This window comes from Schistocerca serialis, chromosome 1, assembly GCF_023864345.2.
Source record: "Schistocerca serialis cubense isolate TAMUIC-IGC-003099 chromosome 1, iqSchSeri2.2, whole genome shotgun sequence".
Lineage (NCBI taxonomy): Eukaryota > Metazoa > Arthropoda > Insecta > Orthoptera > Acrididae > Schistocerca > Schistocerca serialis.
Window position 1 is genome coordinate 397,510,787 of NC_064638.1, and position 14,894 is coordinate 397,525,680.

Here is a 14,894-nt window from a genome sequence, read left to right on the forward strand (position 1 = left end):
TGGCTCCTAAATCTCCATTTTACCATTATATAATCATCCTGAAACCTTCCAATTTTTCCAGGTCTCATCCATGTATACAACCTTCTTTCATGATTCTGAAACCAAGTGTTAGCTATGATGAAATTAAACTGTGTGGAAAATTCTAGCAGGCAACTTCCTCTTTCATTCCTGTCCCCCTGTCCACATACTTCCACTACTTTTCCTTCTCCTCCTTTCCCTCGAGTTCCAGTCCCCCATGACTTAAATTTTCATTTCCCTTAACTATCTGAATAATTTCTTTTCTCTCATCATACATGTCCTCAATCTCCTCCTCCATCTGTGAGCTAGTTGGCATATATACACTGTGGTGGGTGTGGGCTTCATGTCTATGTTAGCTACAATAATGCATTTGTTGTGCTGTTCATAGTACCTTATCTGTATTCCTATTATTATTTCCCTCCCCCCCCCCCCCCCACCTAATCCTGCCTTACCCCTATTTAATTATATATATGGAATATTTTACCCAAGAGGACTCCCATCATCATTTAACCATACAGGTGAGCTGCATGCCCTTTGGAAAAATTACAGCTTTAGTCTACCCTTACTTTTAGCCATTTACAGTACCAACACAAGAGGCTGTTTTGGTTGAAATTATAAGCCCAAATCAGTCAATCATCCAGACTGTTGCCCCTGCAACTACTGAAAAGGCTGCTGCCCCTCTTAAGGAACCAACCGTTTGTCTGGCCTCTCCACAGGTACTCCTCCGTTGTGGTTGCACGTATGGTACAGCTATACGTATCGCTGAGGCATGCAAGCCTCCCTACTAACAGCAAGGTCCATGGTTCATCTCATCAATAGGGACAGAAAAAAATCATTTTATTTTACAGCCAAATTCAATGTTATTTTTGTGGAAATTTGGTGTTTTTTGCCACATTCTGTATCTTTCTTAGCCAAATTCGGTATTGTTTTTCGTAAGTTTAAAAGTAGTTTTTTGACAAATTCGCCGTCTTTTGGGCAAATTCCATTTTTTGTTTTAGATGTTGTTGTATACCAAGTTGGTTTTTTAAAAAAATATATATTTGGTGTTTTTTTTTTTTGTCTATTTGGTCTTTTTCCGACAAATTTGATGTAGTTTGCTGCCAAATATGGTGTATTTTTCAAATTCAGCGTAGTTTTTTTGTAGACTTTGGTGGTGTTTTTGCCCAATTCAGTGTTGGTTCTGTATTTTTTCTAAATCTACTACTTTTGCCAAATTCAGTGTTGTTGTACCTGATCTGGCGTTGTTTTGGCCAAATTCGTTGGTCACTTGCAAAACTCTCTGCAGATATTTGCCAAATTCGCCATTGACTTTTGCTGAATTCGGCATTTTCTCTAAATTCTGTGCTGTTTTTGTCATCACATCAAAGTTCATTACACGGTAACTGAACTGTTGTTTAAGATTATAATGACCTTCAGTCCTGAGAAGATAAGAAGTCAAAATGCACTTTTAACATTCAGTAACTATCAGTTATGAATAGTAAACTGGCATCCTCAGATTTATAAAATTGTTATGTAATGAAATAACAAATTTTTGTTAGATGTCATAAAAATCACTGATTTTGCCGTATTTTGCTAAAAGCTACTAATTTCGCATTATTTTTCGTGTTATTGTTTTCGCAAAATTTTCCTGTTCGTGCTCATCGCTGGTGCCGATTTTGTATAGAGGGTACGTACAAGTGACTACCATACTTTATTACCTGTCTCTAGACAACGACCAATGTGCTATACATAATGCAAGAGACATTTAATCTTAGAGATTTAAATCGTATGATTTTTCACTTCTGATACGAGTGATCCTAGTCTTACACCCATAAATGAGACTCTGCTATCACAACAGAAAGTACTTGGAAAGTAGTAACTGAATTAAACTTTACTTCTGACAGAGTCTGTGCTAGTGAAGTGCTTCCCCAGATAGAGAGGTCATTTCTGTGTGTAAAACTGCAGCACCAGCTGATACTCCCATGGAATTCAGTCTGTGGTATGCTTGAGGTCTTCACTTATTTCCAAAGCCTTTAACTGGATTATTTATCAAGATATTTTTATTCCATCTGTCCTTTTAACTAGTACAAAAAAAATATGAACCCTAGCTTCAAGTGCAGAATGTTTTCCACCAGGTTTTTGTTAGCTTCTCTATTAGATGTGCTCTTTGTGTAACAAATAATGGAGAGTTTGGAATTTGCATCATAACAGTGCTGACAATTTTCTTTTGACATTACCACCCAATAGTGAAGACTTTATTTTGCTTGTTAGTTAGAGGAAAAGCTGTGCATACCCTGTCTTTAAGAGTAACAGAACTGTGAACATGATGAGAATCCATTATTAAAAGAAATTTCAACAATGTAATATGGTGACATTGTTACCTCATATACAACAATTAATTTCCAAACACTAATGATATTGTTGCTCCCTTCCAAACTAAAAAAGCATCACTAGCCAAATTTTTGGGAAAAAGTATGGGTTACATTTGGGTCAGCACAGCTTCAAGATACAGAAAAAGTGTTGTCAGGTTCATTTCCTTTTATTTGACATTTTTATTTGTCTGGTGAGAAAGGAGCCCCTGGTTCCAAAAGCTGACGTGTATAAAATTCTTTCCTTGTGTGCGTCCCATTTGTTGCTTCCAATAAGTAGTTTTTTTCCCTATAAATATTATAAATATATAGTAGACAAAACTCTTCAGAATGAAATGTTGAAATAGTTTTAAACTTATTATTTATGCAACGTAGCACAAGTAGCAGTTTGGTATGCCTATGTGTAAATCTGCTGTCAGAACTGACAGAAAACAGAAGATCTAAAACACAAGAGATATCTCTTTTTATGTGAGTAGTCTTGTATGCTATTTACATCGGCATTGATATCGGTGGGACGTATGCGTATGTACTTGCATAGATGTAACCATTGCAACAGTTTGACTTCTTAAGTTTCAGAACAGTTTGTTATTGTCTAGTAATTATGTATACATAATTGTTTTTGTTGAGAGTATAATTTATTTGACCATAACATTTATTTTCTTTCTGTTGGTGGCTTCAAATCAGATCTGGAATGGGATGAAGGTATGTTCTTAAAGCTTTTAATTTACGTAACTCAGGTCTTAAATTTCGTATTCACTGATAGCTGAACCTGCAATGGTAGAAATGGACAGTTATAAAAAGTAGACAATGTATGTGTAATATTTCGTAAACAGTATTCTGAAGTGATCATGAGTGACAGGGAAGATTTCTCAAGTCATATACAAAAGTTATGCTGCGGAGGAAAATGAGAAAGACGTATCTGTATTGCCTTGAATTGTCACATATTGATTAAATAATCATTGAGTCATAACTGCTTTTAAATTCTATAAATGTTGTCATCTTGCTATCTTTGTTTTATATTGATATGGTTATTGTCTCATAAATACGCTGCAATGTGTGTACTTATGAAACATCAACTTTTTCAGGTATTGTTGTACCACAACCGGGCCCTCCTGCGAAACGACCCAATAAAGAAATAGCACCTTCGCGAGGACCAGAAAACTTCCCACCTGTGGTGGGGCGATCTGTCATCAATCACCTGAATGGAAAACCCAAAATGGCAACAATGATCCGTTCTGGTAGTGGTCGAAAGCAAGTAACATCTTGGACAGATGCACCAGATGATGTGTACTTTAGATCCACAGAGGGTACCAAGTGAGTGAACTCTTCGGTACATTAGAAGACATGCACATCAAAAAACCCTTAGGTGATACATATGCAAGTGAGATATGCAATTGCTTCAGTTGGTACTCTATGCCTTCTTGGCAAAACACTACACATTAATAAGAAAAATAAAATTCCATGCTTTTGTTTCATTACTATTGTTTTTATAGGCTGTGAAGTGGGGGTGAGTGGTTCAGTTTCTATAGTAATAGATTCAGAAGTGTAAACATGACAGGAACAACAAAATATTGGCTTTTCAATGTGTGTGTGTGTGTGTGTGTATGTGTGTGTGTGTGTGTGTGTGTGTGTGTGTGAGAGAGAGAGAGAGAGAGAGAGAGAGAGAGAGAGTCCATTTCTATTTCTAGAGAGTTTCTACATTCCCCCCCCCCCCCCCCCCCCCCACACACACACACACACACACACACACCTGTTTAAACAGTTTTCCGTCCCCTGTCTCTCATACAGGACATTTCACTTAGTTTTTTCTTAGTGAGTATCGTTTTTGTTTCATGTAGAAACTATGATGCATAAGAATAAAAGTAGAGAATAAAATGTCTGTAATTATTACATAAAGAAATCAACAGGTGACTATGTTGACACAAGACAGTGGAAATTTTGTCTTTGTATTCTGTAAGCTCCTTCCCCAGATTTAACACAAAAAAGAAAAAGGGAAGATCGATATGGTCAGTTTCACAGGGGAATTAACAGAAGCTGTAATAGAATATGACAGCAGATTGTATTCACATTCCAAAAATGTTCACTGTATTAGAGGAAGCAGACCATGGTAATCCTAGTCAGTTGTGGTAAAGCGAAAAAGAGCACATGTGCTTGATGTTGTTGCTGCTGTTTTTATTGTTATTCTTGTATTGTGCTAAACACCTTTATTACACAGAGAAATTGTTGTTGGGGTGGTGGCGTGCTACTAAACATTGTTTTATCTAGTTTGGGCGTCCTGTGGACCACAGAAATAACTATGTCTAATGCAACTTCCGGTTTTGCCATTCGTTTTTCCTTGGATCAGAGTTGTTTATGAAATTCTGATGATTTTTCTCCAGTTTTCTTTTTTGGTTTTCTCTGGATGCTTGTATCTAAAGTCAGAGTTTAGTATCTCAATTCAGAATTTGATGTTAAATTTTCACCTCTTTCAGATTGCTTCTGATTGCTTGGAAACACTTGCGCCATGGAGATTTTTTCTGGTTAGCATGTTCAGAATTTCTCTTGCATAACCTGTTTTAATTCATCTAAACCAGATGGCTGTAAAACATGAAGAGTTTTCTCAAAATTACATTTAGTTGTTAAATTTTTGTTTAGAAGTCTTCATTATTTCTATTCTGAAATTCACCACCCACCCACCCACCCAAAATTTTTCTTAAGATTTTCCTGTCTTTCTTCTCCATGTTTTCTATTTCTTCCCACCTCAGTGAAATCTGGCATTTAGCAGTGTGTAAACCTTTTATTTTGTTTTAGCATAGTACTGTAATTTTTCTTGAGAGGAGGCAGTCATTTTATTATAGTTTGTTTTAACAACTGCAAAGTTGTTTCCAATATCCTTGTTCTGAATTTGTTAGCTCTCTTGTCACAGCCATTCTTTTTTTATCATCTCACCAAGCTACTTAAATTTATTGATACTATTAATTTTTCTGTAATCAGTGTTCTTGTACTTTGGAGCATCTTTTATAGTCGTTATATCTTTTGTTTATGCATAAGATACTTGAAAGACTGATTTTTCTGCTATGTTCATTGCAATGGGGCTCTTGACGGTATTGTGAGATCCATCAGTAAAAACGAAACAGCGAATTATGAGATTTTTGTTTTTATAGTCTGCCAGGTCACTTACCCCACTTTTTCCAAGTTGTTCTTCCCATTCTTCGATCACTTTTTTGAGGACACAATTGCACAAAATAGGGGATAGACCATCTCCTTGTCTGACGCATGTTCACACCTCGAAAGCTTCCAATATCTCGCCTAAAGATTTAATTTTAGATGTTGTGTTTATTAGTTTTTGTCAAATCTTTTTCTTGTTTTCTCATCCATACTCGACTCTCCCACTGTTTCAGAGACATTTTGACAACAGAGCCACACAACTTTTTGAAGTCCACAAACACAGCAACGTAGGGCATGCATCTCGTTATTCTTTCGTGGGTTATGAGCTCATGATGCAGGATCTGCTCTGCATAATTACGTTCCTTTCCAAAATCCACCCTGATACTCCCCAATCTTTGCATCTACCTACTTCTCTAACCTATCGTGTAGGGCCCTGGGAAAAGACCCTGTATATAACTGTTAAGAATAATATTCATCTGTTTTATTGTTTGCCATCGATTTCCATTAGTCAGTTCCAGAGTCCTGTGGCAATTTTTTCTTAATCTGCTGCTTTGTTGTTTTTCATGTCTTGAATTAGTTCTATAAGTATCTTTCAGGAATGAAAGTGGGAAATGTCTCTTTGGTTCATTGCAGTTTAATAGTTTGTCAAAAAAAATCTTGCTAAGTTTTACGTAGTGGTCCCTTACGGTATTTGTCTTTTCCTCAACTTTCACATTCACGATTTCCTTCTGATTTTTCTTGGATATTGCTAATGGTTTATTTGGAATTCTCCAGTGCATCTATTTTGTGAGCTGTACGTATTCTATTTTGAGGGCAAACATCTTTATTATACAGTGAGTAGTTTTCTTCACTCGTTAACCCTGTGGCAAAATATCAGAATTTTATATAAAACTGAGAACAGAACAATATCTCATTTTGTTTTAGAGTTACCTGTCTTTATATCCAGTGGACTGTCACTTGTGGTGTGCCCAATTGCATTCCTGTACATCGGAAATTGTGTTCATAGCAATTATCATATTTCATAAATGGTTGAAGATATCAAAACGAGCTTTCTGGCAAATGATAGGTTGCAAAAAGTCATGTATGTTGTTTGATTACTACAAACTTCTTTATTCACTGAGGTATGGAAGTAACTCATCTTCAGCAGTGGAGAGGGTTAGTGGAAGGGAACAACTAAACACGTCAATAGTGCTTAAGGAAAACACACAGGCTGTTTTTAAACACGTGCTCAGCACCTGGGGAAGAGTGGAGTATGACAGTTTAACTCGTCCAAAGCAGTCAAAGTGTTAGTTGTTTATATCCCACATAGAATTTTACACTATGATAGTGTAAAATTACTGTGTTATCTGTTTGTTTTTATCACAATTCCATTATTTATGAGCACACGCATAAAACTGTCTTATTGCAGTTTTTGACCACATTTCAAGTAAAATTTCTCTTTTTTTTCCCATTACAATAACCATTAGCAGTATTTGATTATCAGTTTTGTCCTTTAATAGCTGTAATGTGTTTCATTTGACTTGACAAACTGAAAAAAGCTATGTAGTTATCTAGTATAAACAGATTATTAGTTTAATCTATATGTATACCTCTTGTGAAAGGATTTCTTGAAAGTGATTTCTCTGATGATAAAGAGTTTTACATCATTCCCCCTTTTCTTTAAAAAATATGGGGGGTGGGGGATTCTGTATGTTGTTTAGTAATGTGTAGTTTTTACATTTTGAAGCTCTTAATCTGTTGCTAGTGCATAGTTTTTTAAAAAAAAAAAAAAAAAAAAAAAAAAAAAAAGTCTCGAATTATGTTTCCCATTGCTACCATTTAACATGACGTTACAATGTTTTAGTTCTGTGCAGTTGGCTTTGGTATAAACTCTGAAGATATATTATATGGAATGAACTAATATTCCACAACGTAATGAGAACAGTGCCTTCACTTTAAAGGTGTAGTTCAGAAAAGGAACATCTTCAAATTAAAAAAAAAAATGCAGAAATTATGGGAATATGGTAAAATTTCTTGGAGACTTGTGAAAAACTAAAAATAGTTTTCTATTTAGTCATAACACAAAGCAAAACAGTTATTGTAACATAAAATGAGTTTTTCTACACTTATTACTCAAGTTATTTAGCTGCTCAGTGACAGTTTCTTTCACTGCACCACTGCTTCGTAAGTTTCAGCATAGGAAAGAGGCCACCATCACTCGGTAATTAGGATTACGTTGCTAGCGGCACATGCTCAAACATTCCGTACTCGAAATTTTTAAAGTAGTCAGTGAGGATTGTCTGCCGAAGAACACCGTCTTAAATGAGAACAACTCGGGTACACATGCATGCAATGTCACCGATCCCACCACCACAAAAGAAATTTAAAAAACAAAGATGATGTGACTTACCAAATGAAAATGCTGGCAGGTCGACAGACACACAAACATACACACAAAATTCAAGCTTTCGCAACAAACTGTTGCCTCATCAGGAAAGAAGGAAGGAGAGGGAAAGACGAAAGGATGCCTAGATGTGCTGGCCGTGCACCAAGGCATGTTTAGCCACAGGGTGATCCTCATTACCAACAAACACTGTCTGCCTGTGTCCATTCATGCGAATGGACAGTTTGTTGCTGGTCATTCCCACATAGAATGCGTCACAGTGTAGGCAGGTCAGTTGGTAAATCACGTGGGTGCTTTCACACGTGGCTCTGCCTTTGATCGTGTACACCTTCCGGGTTACAGGACTGGAGTAGGTGGTGGTGGGAGGGTGCATGGGACAGGTTTTACACCGGGGGCGGTTACAAGGGTAGGAGCCAGAGGGTAGGGAAGGTGGTTTGGGGATTTCATAGGGATGAACTAAGAGGTTACGAAGGTTAGGTGGACGGCGGAAAGACACTCTTGGTGGAGTGGGGAGGATTTCATGAAGGATGGATCTCATTTCAGGGCAGGATTTGAGGAAGTCGTATCCCTGCTGGAGAGCCACATTCAGAATCTGATCCAGTCCCGGAAAGTATCCTGTCACAAGTGGGGCACTTTTGTGGTTCTTCTGTGGGAGGTTCTGGGTTTGAGAGGATGAGGAAGTGGCTCTGGTTATTTGCTTCTGTACCAGGTCGGAAGGGTAGTTGCGGGATGCGAAAGCTGTTGTCAGGTTGTTGGTGTAACGCTTCAGGGATTCCGGACTGGAGCAGATTCGTTTGCCACGAAGACCTAGGCTGTAGGGAAGGGACCGTTTGATGTGGAATGGGTGGCAGCTGTCATAATGGAGGTACTGTTGCTTGTTGGTGGGTTTGATGTGGACGGACGTGTGAAGCTGGCCATTGGACAGGTGGAGGTCAACATCAAGGAAAGTGGCATGGGATTTGGAGTAGAACCAGGTGAATCTGATGGAACCAAAGGAGTTGAGGTTGGAGAGGAAATTCTGGAGTTCTTCTTCACTGTGAGTCCAGATCATGAAGATGTCATCAATAAATCTGTACCAAACTTTGGGTTGGCAGGCCTGGGTAACCAAGAAGGCTTCCTCTAAGCGACCCATGAATAGGTTGGCGTACGAAGGGGCCATCCTGGTACCCATGGCTGTTCCCTTTATTTGTTGGTATGTCTGGCCTTCAAAAGTGAAGAAGTTGTGGGTCAGGATGAAGCTGGCTAAGGTAATGAGGAAAGAGGTTTTAGATAGGGTGGCAGGTGATCGGCGTGAAAGGAAGTGCTCCATCGTAGCGAGGCCCTGGACGTGCGGGATATTTGTGTATAAGGAAGTGGCATCAATGGTTACAAGGATGGTTTCTGGGGGTAACGGATTGGGTAAGGATTCCAGGCGTTCGAGAAAGTGGTTGGTGTCTTTGATGAAGGATGGAAAACTGCACGTAATCGGTTGAAGGTGTTGATCTACCTAGGCAGAGATACGTTCTGTGGGGGCTTGGTAACCAGCTACAATGGGGCGGCCGGGATGATTGGGTTTGTGAATTTTAGGTAGAAGGTAGGGGTGCGGGGTGTCGGTGGGGTCAGGAGGTTGATGGAGTCAGGTGAAAGGTTTTGTAGGGGGCCTAAGGTTCTGAGGATTCCTTGAAGCTCCGCCTGGACATCAGGAATGGGATTACCTTGGCAAACTTTGTATGTGGTGTTGTCTGAAAGCTGACGCAGTCCCTCAGCCACATACTCCCGACGATCAAGTACCACGGTCGTGTAACCCTTGTCCGCCGGAAGAATGACGATGGACCCGTCAGCCTTCAGATCACGGATAGCCTGGGCTTCAGCAGTGGTGATGTTGGGAGTAGGATTAAGGTTTTTTAAGAAGGATTGAGAGGCAAGGCTGGAAGTCAGAAATTCCTGGAAGGTTTGGAGAGGGTGATTTTGAGGAAGAGGAGGTGGGTCCCGCTGTGACGGAGGACGGAAGTGTTCCAGGCAGGGTTCAATTTGGATAGTGTCTTGGGGAGTTGGATCATTAGGGGTAGGATTAGGATCATTTTTCTTCGTGGCAAAGTGATACTTCCAGCAGAGAGTACGAGTGTACTGCTCTCTTTTCTTCGTGGCAAAGTGACGCGACCCGCCAAACGAAAGCGCTGGCACATCGACAGACACACAAACACACACACACAAAATTCTAGCTGTGGCAACCAACGGTTGCCTCATCAGGAAAGAGGGAAGGAGAGGGAAAGACGAAAGGATGTGGGTTTTAAGGGAGAGGGTAAGGAGTCATTCCAATCCCGGGAGCGGAAAGACTTACCTTAGGGGGAAAAAAGGACAGGTATACACTCGCGCGCGCACGCACACACATATCCATCCGCACATGCACAGACACAAGCAGACATTTGTAAAGGCCTTTACAGACCAAATATGTGTGTGTGTGTGTGTGTGTGTGTGTGTGTGTGTGTGTGTGTACCTGTCCCTTTTCCCCCCCTAGGTAAGTCTTTCCGCTCCCAGGATTGGAATGACTCCTCACCCTCTCCCTTAAAACCCACATCCTTTCGTCTTTCCCTCTCCTTCCCTCTTTCCTGATGAAGCAACTGTGGGTTGTGAAAGCTTGAAATTTGTGTGTGTGTTTGTGTTTGTTATTGTCTCTATCAACGTACCAACGATTTCGTTTGGTAAGTTACAGAATCTTTGTTTTTAGATGCATTTTTCCCACGTAGAATATATAAAATTGCTAATAATTGTCATAAACGCCGTTTGAACATTGGTGATACTTGCTTTCTAGTGTTTTGTTGTCTTATCTTTGCCCACAATGTAATAAAAAAGACTCATCTCTGTCATCCATAGTTATTTATTCACTCATCGGGTTTGTAAATTAATCATTGAGAAATGTCTTCCCCCTTAAAACTGAATGTTTTTGACCAAATAAGGTGAAGATACTGAACTTGTATTCAAGGGGTGGGGAGTTTCAATTGCAAGACTACCAATTCAGTTTAGTTCTGCTGTGGCTTTTCTAAATCGTTTAAGGATCAAAATGTATGTTTCAAATTTGTAAATATGAAGCTGCCCACTCATTATGTTTGCAAGGTTCATCCTTTACTTAATCGATTTGTATGCAGGGTAATATGAAAAAAGATGGTGGTTGTGGGCGCTACTACTGTGCGCATCGAGCACAAATGTTTTCATCTTTCTAGACAACTGTTCTTGAGTAATTGTGGAGAAGTAATAGTATTTTGTTTTGCTAAAAGCAGATGTGCAAAAATATAAAGAAATTATTATACTTTTCAGGAAAATGAGAAGACAGTTGACGGGTACGGAACTGAGGCGGGCAGCCAGGAAACCGTGGAGAAAACTCAACTTCAAGGGGACAGATGAAATGGTGGTTATTCTTGACTGACAAAATGATCCACAGACTCTCTGTTGTTAAAATAATTTATACTTTTGAGATGGGAGCCTGCTCTGCGATTCAAGATGGATCTCGTGTTTGCTGCTGTAATGCAGATTTGTGTGCATGATTAGTTCGTTCATGTGTACATGCATGAATTTTGTGCTGTGAACTTCTGAAGACATTTAAGTGAAGTGAAGTCCTGAAGATAGTAACTTTCGTTGTACCAAAATGTTCAGTTATTATTTACGAAAACTGCTGCACAAATACTTGCCCACTGCCTACCTAGCAAGTGGTAGAACTGTGTGTGCTGAAACAGATGGTGATTTCTTGTACACATTTTTCAGTGTGAAATTGTCAAAACAGGTGCTATTATCGGACACCGTATAATTGGAATATGTGTAGCACAAAAGTGGTGTTTGTGTTTCCATGCAGCCTTTCTCTGTTACAAACAGGCTGTCCAGAAGAGTGTTCTTTGTAAAGTGAAGGGTATCAACGATTTACCATTCCTCTTACTACTCATTACAATAAGTTGCCACCTGAATGTGATAATTTTTTTATGTAAGTAACATTTGATGGTGGAAAATTGTTAAATTTTGCTCATGATTCACATTTATAACTTGAAGCACAAATAAAATTTATACGTAATTACTCTTCCGCGATTATTACATCCAGAGTGAATTTTACTGGTGCTTATTGGTATGAAAAACTGACAAGTTTATTGTGTCTTGTTAACTGCCGCTGTATTACCTGTGTATCTGGAAGCAGGTCCTTAATCACTTCAAGAACAGTTTTGTCATGCTGTTTGAGTGATTGTGGATTTTTTGAATGTGTGTGCCAAGAAATTCTTTTTCGGGAAAAAAATAAAAAAAAAGTGACTGGAGTTGTACGTACTGCTCACCTATGACAAGAAATTGATACATAACTCAAATGGGATTGCTAGTTACAAGAAAGCTTTTGGCCCTCACATAGTGCACTGTTCGGTGAATCTGAATGTGTATGTAATGAGACCTTTGCCATGTGAGAATTGGTTTGGGAAAGGAAGCAGTAATAGACTTTTTTCTTTCCTGTTCTGCATTATTGTACATATATGTATATTACATCCCAAGATCTGTATCCTATTTAAGATATGTCTGTTTCTTCCTGTTGTTGACTGTTATTGCCATATTTAAAGACATTAATGCAAGTGGCAATGTGGTGATGTGCAGACCAGTTTGTAATTCCATATCTAATAAAATACCACATCTGTGCTAGCATTATATTTGCAAGACATTCACACATACAGTTCCATTTTACAGCAAATGATATTGACTTGGGAAACCTCGTCTGTAAGGAATGTTTCTTTTTAGCCATGTTTTCATCATTAAACACTTTCTCTTTCTATGAAGTATTGTAGGTAAGTTGGAAGTGAATATCACAATTTGTGTGTATGCTCATGTCACATAGAATGTCAGTATTACAGCAAATAGGAAGAAAGGATTTTTTTATACCCAAAATTTATTCATTTTGTCATTTGGCTTGTTTTTAATGTGGGTTAGGGTAAATATGACACCCTGTATAAATATATCAATTTTGTAGTTGCAGCATATAGTGTTATGTTCCAGAGTGGATTTTTGTTGATTCTTCTTTTGTTAATTTTCCTGTAACTTCATCTTTAAATAGAAGTTTAGTTCATTTTGCAACGTGGAACACTATTATGACCCACTTTGGATCTACAACATGTGTAAATAACACTGAAACCTACAGCCCAATTTTCAATTGAAAAATAGAAATCAACTGTTCGTGAACATAGAAAGCAGATCCATTTAATTAATAAAAGCTATATTAAAATATTTTCTATAATATTTGATGTAGCTTATGAGCTTTTTGATGGAACTGTTCTGCAGCAGAGACAAATTTTACCTGTGTTTTAATTGTAACCTTGTTGGTACTTAGTCAGTGCTAATTGACAAGTTTACATAAAGAACTAGGTTGAATGTTTCTTGAATTTGATTGTAATATATTTTTAAATTGAAGGTATGTTGTCTGACTCATAGGATCAAGAATCTTGTCGTCACAGTGGATGGAAAATTTATGAAGTACAGTTCACACAATATATATATTTCATATTTAATGTGTATTTCTAAAGTGTTTTTTCCCCATACAAGCAATAAAATATTTTTTCTGCTGTAAAACAGTTATGAATAATCAGACATCACTTGTGTTAATTGCTCTAGTTCTATTTATTTGAATATGGAAGGCTTTTCATTTTATATTTTAACAAATATGCCGATGCTACGTAAAATTCACAATGCTCTATGTTTTAGCAGATTTGTGTGTTGAAGAGTCGGCCGTGATTCATTTCCATTCAGACTGAGAACAAGATGATATAAAACTAAAATACAATTTTAGTGAGTTATTTGAAAATATTTACTTTTAAGAGTTACGTTTATAGTGAATGATACAGATAATATTTCCAGTGACATTTGTTGTGTATTCTACTTAACTGTACGCATTACTTTTCATCTGTGAGTACAAACGACTTCTACATATATTTATAACAGGTTTTACATCTCTTTTGAGACAAAATTATTACCTTAAAAATTATGAGGTAATCAGCCACTGTCTTCAGAATTACTTAAACAATCTTATTTTCCTATTTAGACTATAAGTAAAATGCTGTCAGTGTATATGGAAATGCAGAACAAATATTAAATTCACTGGGCTTTGGGGTGGGTAGGTGTGGGTGGGGTGTTTCTCGAATTTACCCATGCTTGGGAAATTACGATTTATGAGGCCTCGCGAGGCAGTGGTGGCAGAGAAGGGAATAGCTTGGCATGACATACAGCCATATGACTCTGGGTCTTCTTCTGGGTTTGAGGTATAGAATACATTGTACTACATGAGTGGATAAACTGCAGGGCATAAAAGTTGCACGGATACAGAAAAGCTGTGTTGAAATACGCACAGCAAAGGAAAGAATGGTATGATGTACCACCTGGTACAAATGCATCGAAAAGAACACACAGGCAGGGTCCCATCTTGCCAGTAGGATGCAGTTCATTTCAGTGTTTGCACCCCACATTTACATAATATGAAACAGAACATCTGGTATACATGATGTGTGTCATAAGTGAACAATACAAAACTTTAGACAGCATCTGTTTGCTGCAAGCATTTCGGTGTGTAACTGAAGATTCAGCAATACAAAATACAAACCCATCGCTTCCTGAGTTTGTATTTCTCACGAAACACTGTGGCTGGCAGATATTTGCCTTACTTCCAATGCATCAGCTCATTTCACATCTGAACATATCTGCAGATGTCGGTGGTCAGGACCCCTAATGTCTTTGACATCTTTTGGAATTCATCCCATAAACTGCCATTGTCTTGGCGAAACGGGACTGTCCATCTTGCAACGAAGATGGATGACACTGTGTGTTATGAGCACTGTAGGTACAGAAGATATGTATCTAATTTAATGATTGTTAATGTTGCTTGTTCTATTGAATATGTCTGGAATGCTGTCACGAGGGATGTAACATCACTAGGAATTCAATCCATAAACTGCCACTGTCATAGTGTGACCTTCTAAAGCACTGCTATATTTTCATTACACCAAATATAT

At 38.2% G+C, this 14,894-nt stretch overlaps 1 protein-coding gene across 4 annotated transcripts in view; it reads left to right on the forward strand.

The window, feature by feature from the left end:
• The window catches only part of LOC126471633 (metastasis-associated protein MTA3), a 228,201-nt gene extending 214,740 nt beyond the window's left edge, over nucleotides 1-13,461 (forward strand). For 2 of the 4 annotated variants that reach the window (XM_050099877.1, XM_050099874.1), the window contains exons 16-17: nucleotides 3,452-3,680; nucleotides 11,191-13,461. In XM_050099877.1, the coding sequence (XP_049955834.1) occupies nucleotides 3,452-3,680; nucleotides 11,191-11,299 (338 nt within the window). In that variant the 3' untranslated portion in view covers nucleotides 11,300-13,461. Of the gene's footprint in view, nucleotides 1-3,050; nucleotides 3,069-3,451; nucleotides 3,733-11,190 lie in introns of all 4 variants that reach the window. The other 2 variants (XM_050099878.1, XM_050099871.1) reach the window with 2 other exon arrangements.
• The last annotated feature ends 1,433 nt before the right edge of the window (nucleotides 13,462-14,894 follow it).